Source organism: Elephantulus edwardii, unplaced genomic scaffold (genome assembly GCF_000299155.1).
Source record: "Elephantulus edwardii isolate Elephantulus edwardi_28Jun2011 unplaced genomic scaffold, EleEdw1.0 scaffold00079, whole genome shotgun sequence".
In the NCBI taxonomy this organism is placed as follows: Eukaryota; Metazoa; Chordata; class Mammalia; order Macroscelidea; family Macroscelididae; genus Elephantulus; species Elephantulus edwardii.
Window position 1 is genome coordinate 781514 of NW_006399829.1, and position 6700 is coordinate 788213.

Here is a 6700-nt window from a genome sequence, read left to right on the forward strand (position 1 = left end):
CAAGCGACTCGATGGCACATAACAACAACAACAACAACAATTAGCAAAGAAATAGTTTGGAAACTGAAATAGACAACAGAAATCAAGGTTTGACTCTTGGAATTGTATTGTGTGAAACGTCTGTGACATGCTCAACTGAACAAGTAGGCAACATAGTGATAAATGAGGAAAATGTTGGACTTGTCAATGATTTCATTTTACTTGTATCCATAATCAATACTCATGGAAGCCATAATCAGATAAGAGTGGTGTTATGCAATTTGTCCTTTTGTGACTGAGATATTTCACTCAGCATACTTAAAAAAGGGGAAAAAGAGGAAGGATGTAAGTTTAAAGACTAAGGTGTGCCTGACCTAAGCCACCAAAGCATTTCTCTTTAACCTGTATGTGTGTGAAAATTGGACAGTGAATAAGAGAGACTGAAGAAGACTTGATTTAAATCAATTGAATTGTGGTTACTAACTAGTATTAAGTATATCATAAACTGCCAAGAGAACAAATGAATCTGTCTGGCTATAAGTCCAACCAGAGTGCTCGCTAGAGGTGAGAATGGTGAGACTTTGTTTTCCTGGAGCTTTATTTGAATATGATGAAAGCAGGTAATGAAAAAATTGTAAATAATACCTAAATGAATAAAATAGCTAAAGTAAACGTCTGTAGGGGCAGTGAAACAGCAGTAGTGACGGGAACAACTTTTAAGATTTAGTGTTGGAAAAAATTTGTTATTTTAGACTGAGAGCTCTCTAGGGAAGCAAGACCATTGAAAACAGGGAAAAGACAGTGGGAAGGCATGCTTTGAGGTAAAATTATGATAAAATAATATGAAGATAACAATGACTATTTCGGTCAACCAAGAAATTTTTCTTTTCAGCATATTTTGTCAGCTTACTTTTCTCCCCCCTTCATTTCTTTTAGGGTCACACAGCAATGCTTCATACTGGCTCATGGCATCCCAAAATAAAAGGAGAATTTATAACTTGCTCAAATGACGCGTGAGTACTGTTGATAATCTATTTAAACATTAATATCTTTAAGAATTTTCTTTAGTACTTTCAGCTGTAAAGTAGGAAATAGGATATTAAGTGTCCTGATGGTTGTGTATTTTTGTTTGGTCTTTACTTTGATTTTAACTGATAGTATAAGAGTTGATTCTATTGTTAGTTGAAGTTGTGTTGTCTCTGACTCCTAGTGACTCTGTGTACAACAGGACAAAACCCTTTCTAATCTTTCTCTCCTTCACAGTCTGCACTGTGCTTATACCCATTTTTGTTTAAATTTTTTATTCTTCTTGTTGCTAGGTACCATTGAGTACACCCATAGTAACCCTACGAACAACAGATCTGAACCCTGTCCTATCCTGTGTCATCTTCACACTTCCTGACACATTAGAACCCATTGTAGCATTCACCATTCAATCCACCTGGTTGAGGGTCTTCCTCTCCTTCACCAGTCCTCTACCTTTCCGAGCGTCATGGCCCTCTCCAAGGAACAGCCCCTCCTAGAAGCATGCCTGAAGTACGTGAGATGAAGCCTCATCTTTTGTTTCCAAAGAGCACTCTGGGTGCACCCCCTTCAAGAATTTGGTTTTTTCTTTTGGCCATCCATAGGATGTTCAGTACTCTTCTTCAACACTGTGGCTTAAAGGCATCAATTCTTCTTCTGTCATCCTTATTTATTGTCCAGCTCTCAGATACGTAGCAAGTAATTGGAAAGACTGTGACCTGAATCAGATGCATGTTGGTCCTTAGACTGATATCATTACTCCTCAATAATTTAGAGAAGTCCCTAACTTCAGATTATTAATTGGGCCTATTGGCAACATCATGATAGATGATGAAGAGATTGAGATTGTTGAGAGCTTTGGCTTGCTTGGCTCTACAATCAATACTCTTGGTACCAGCAGCCAGGAAATTAAAAGATGAATTGCATTGGGAAAATCTACTGTCAGAGACCTCTCCAAGGCACTCAAGAGCAATGATGTCAGTCTGGAGACTAAGTTGTGCCTGATAGAAGCCATAATCTTTGCCATTACTTGCTATGCATCAGAGAGCTGGACAGTGACTAGGGATGATGATAGAAGAAGAGTTGATGTCTTTGAGCTGTGGTGCTGGAGAAGAGTACTGGATATACCATGGACTGCTAGGAGAACAAATAAGTTCGTCCTGGTGAGGATGAAGCCAGGCTGCTCCTTGGAGGCAAAGATTCTGAAGCTCTGTCTGACATACTTCGGACATGTTGCAGGGCAGGTTCAGTTCTTAGAGAGGGACGTCATGCTTGGGAGGGTGGAGGGAGCACAGGAGTGGAAGACCCTTGATGAGATGGATTGATTTCGTCACTGGGGTAATGGGGATAGGTGTGTCAGAGACAATAAGATTTTCAAGAGATAGGGCAGGGTTTAGGGCTGTTGTACATAGAGTCGCTATGAGTTGCAAGTGACTCAAGGGCACATAACAACAAGAAGAATATATCTTGTTTCTTTCTCTTGGTACCAAGGGTGCAAATTGTGGATCCAAGTAAGATGAAGTTGTTGACGGTTTCAGTCTTTTCTCCATCCATCATAGTCTTCCTTATTGGTCCGGTGGTAAGGATCTTTGTTTTCTTAAAATTGAGATGCAATCCATAGTGGAGACTATATTCTTTGATCTTCTGCAATAAGTGCTTCATGTTCTCCTCACTTTCAGCAAGCAAAATAATGTTATCTGCATAAAGCAGGTTATTGATGAGTCTCCCTCCAGTCCTGATGCCACATTCCTCTTCATAGAGTTCAGCTTCTCCAATAATTTGCTCATCATATAGATGAAATAGGTATGGAGAGGGAAAACAACCCTGACACTTACCCATCTTAATTTTAAACCATGTAGTGTTTCCTTGCTCTCTTTGCATCACAGTTTCCTGGTCTAGGCATAGGTTTCACATGAGCACAATTAAGGCTCTGGGTTATTAAGTGCTTAACATTCTTCTCAGTGTCAGCCACAGCTTATGACCCACATAGTCAAATGCCTTTGCATAGTCAATAAGGCACATATAGACATTCTTCTGGTATTCCTTCCTCTTAGCCAGGATCCATCTGACATCAGCAATGATATCCCTGCTGCCATTGTCTCTTCTAAATCCTGCTTGAACTCCTGGCTGTTCTCTGTCTTACTTAAAAGCAACAATAACACTGGGCAGAATATCATAGGATATAGGAAGCATAAAAAGAAAATGGAAGGCTACCCAGAGTGATTGTACCAAAAATTATTGACTAACAGAAAAATTTCATGAAGTAGCATATGATCAAGAAGCAATGGTTCAAGCTGCTGTGAAGGAATTGGCAAAAAAATAAGGCTCCCCAAATTGATGAAATATCAGTTAACCTATTTCAACTAACAGATGCAGCCCTGGATGTGCTGACAAAGTTTTTCCAAGAAATCTAGAATACTGCTACCTGGCCATCTCACTGAAAGATATCCATATAGTTCCCAGTCCCAAAAACGGTGATCCAAAAGAGTGTGGAAATTACTGAACCCTATCACATGCAAGTAAAGTCTTGCTGAACATCATCTAAACCACTGGAACAGTGCATTAACAGAAAATGGCCAGAAATACTAGGTGGGTTCAGAAGAGGCTCTGGCACTAGGGATATCACTGCCAATTTCAGGTGAATCTTGGCTGAAAGCAGAGATTACCAGTAGGTATCTTTTTGTTTTTTTTTTTTGACCAAGAAAAGCCATTTTATTGTGTGGATTGCAACAAATTGTAGCAAAAATAGAGAAGAATGGTATGTGAAACCTATTGTAAACCAGGAAGCTATTGTATGAACAGAGCAAGAGAACCCCCCATGGTTCAAAATCATGAAATGATTGTGTCAGGCATATATCCTTTCTCCATACTTTTTCAATCTGTATGTGGGACACATCATTTGGGAGGCTGTGCTTTAGGAAGAAAGTGGCATCAGAATTGGAGGAAGACTCATCAAGAGTCTGCGCTATGGAGATGACACAATTTTGCTCATCAAAACTGAGGAGGATTTGCAGCATTTGCTGCAGAAGGTCAAGGAGTACAATAAGGTCAAGTCTTGAATATGGATTGAAGCTCAGCAATGAGTAAAAAGAGATTCTTACCACCAGGCCAATATAGCCGATAGATGGAGAAAAAATTGAAGTTGTTAATGGTTTTATGTTGCTTGGGTCCACAATTAACACTCCAGTACTTTTGGCATTGGCAGTCAGGAGATCAAAACATGAGTTGCTTAGGGAAAATGTAATACAAGGGACCTTTCCAGAGTGCTAAAGAGCAACGATGTCAGTGACTAATGTATGCCCAGTCTAGGCCATGATCTTCTCAATTGCTTGCTGTGCATCTGAGAGCTGTACAGTAACTAAGGACAGAAAAGCTAATACTATTACAACATATTTCAAGTGAAGAAATTGTGACTTTCCTAAGGACACATAATTCTAAAGAGCTGCGCCATTAGTGTAAAATAATTTTCATTTTCTTTTTTTGATTTTCATTTTCTCATGTAAGAAACTCTAGGTTAAATAATAAACAAGGTGATTTCAGATTGTACTTTACTGATTATACTTCAGTGAGGTTATCTAGTGAATATTTCACCAGATGTCACTATAAACTCAAAATAAGTTTCAGGCAAAAATATGCAAAACCAGTATACTGTTTAGTTTCCTTTGTACTAAAATCCTGTATGTATGGTTCAGAGGAACTAGCTTCTGATCCGGGACCATAGATTTCACTATACTGTAATATTCTTTCTGGGTTAAGAAATTTTCCGTGATCCAGGAATTAATTGAGTGAGGACCTGTGGGTGAAATCTTCCCTATATTTTTTTTTTAGTGTATCACATTGTCTCAGAGGGTCGTTCTGCTTTTCATGACTTTCTTTCATTGTTTGCTGCATTGATGCTCATGAACACAGGGAGAGATAACATTTGCCCATCTGTTGAGTTTCCTCCTCCTTGAAGATTCTGTTAAGGAAGTAAGACTAAGATTTAAGCTAGGCCCATTTGTGCTCAAATTTTACACTCCCTCTCCTGCTCCTTATTTTGGGAAATTGGAAAAATATATTTTTATAACAAGACTACTGTGTAAAAAGCCTCTGGACAGATAACATTCACCTGGACGTCTTACTGTCATTGCAGTGTTATTCACACATTTAGTATTTAATGCACGTGCAGAATGTTTGCCAGGGGATGACTCTCAGCCTTGTAGGAATAGAGAGGAAGCTTGCCAAGGCAATTGCCAGACTTCACGCGAGCAGCCCCTTTTAGGAATTAATTCAGAGCAGTAGTTATCATCCTTGCCATGAGGAGGGAACATTTAGGTAGTGAATGTGAGCAGCTGTTCTAGTGGAGACCAAGGTGACTCTCACTGTTGTGTTCTGGCCTCAGTACTCCAGGTAAAATTATGGCCTTTTCTTCTGAACTTGAATCAAAGATGCTGGTGCCTTAACTTTTTAAGTCCAGAAGGTTCAGAATAAACATGAACTTGGGATCAGGTATGTTTAAGAATGAAACAAAAAGAGGAGGAAGTCAAGATGGCAATTCATCTTTTATGTTTTGTTTTATCCAAATTTACCGGAATAAAAAAAAAAAATTCCAAATTTACCGGAATAAAAACGAGATAATGAAGCAGTACTTGTTACATTATGCTTGGAAGTAAGTGTTCATGAAATCCAGATGGTAATGAAAAAGTGTGAACATATCCAGTGGAAGCCTGTTTGACTTGTGAATTTACATAATCTGACCAGAAGCTTTTTAAAATTTGGAATAAAAAAAAATTTGAAATTGTAGTTGTATACAAAGAAGACTCTGTTGGTTTAGTGGGAAGGAGTTGTGCTGCCAGTTATAAGGCATGCAGTTCAATCCACAAGCCATCCCACAAGAGAAAGATGGGCATTCTCCTCGTGCAGTTACAACTTCTGAAAGCCTCCTGGAGGGTCAAGAAACAATCAGTTTGGGCTTGAAAGCACGTAACAACAGTTGTTTACTGAGTGAGAATATAAGTGATGCTAGTGCAATCTGGTGAGCTCTGGTGGCCTAGTGCTAAGGAGGTACACTGTCAACCTGGAAGGCATGCTGTTCAAATCCATTAGCTGCTCTATGGGAGAAAGGTGGGCAATCTCCTTTGCGATTATGTTGTTGTTGTTATGTGCTGTCAAGTCACCTGCAACTCATAGTAACCCTATGTACAATAGCTCTGAAGCCTATCCTGTCCTGGTATTGCCAAATGATTTTCCCATTCAGTAGGTTTTCCTTTCACTCTGCTGGAAAATGTTTTTGAAATGCACAGGAATTTAATCTTTAGAAGGTCCTATTCATCAGTTTTATCCTGTCCAGACTGTGCATTTCTGATTGTATTTGGGAGTCCCTCTGATGACCTTTATGGTTTGGACTTGATTCTCAGGTCTTTGATCCATCTTTAGGTGATTTTTGTATGGTGTGAGATATGGATCCTGTTTCAGCTTTCTGCAGTTAGCAGTCCAGTTTTGCCAGCACCATTTGTTGAAGAGTTTGTCATTTCCCCATTTGATAACTTTTGATTTCCTTATCAAATATCAGTTGACCATACATAGCTTGGTCTATTTCTGGGTTCTCAATTTTGTTCCATTGGTTTATGTGCCTGTTATTGTACCAGTACTGTGCTCTTTTGGTTACTACTGCTGTATAGTAGATTTTGAGGTCAGGGAGTGATATGCCTCTCACTTC

General features: G+C 39.1%; 1 protein-coding gene across 1 annotated transcript in view; it reads left to right on the top strand.

The window, feature by feature from the left end:
* Positions 1 to 6700, top strand: part of WDR70 (WD repeat domain 70) — a 369437-nt gene that overhangs the window by 122135 nt on the left and 240602 nt on the right. Inside the window, exon 9 of the mRNA XM_006889538.1 lies at positions 916 to 992. Within this exon, the coding sequence (XP_006889600.1) occupies positions 916 to 992 (77 nt within the window). The remainder of the gene's footprint in view (positions 1 to 915; positions 993 to 6700) is intronic.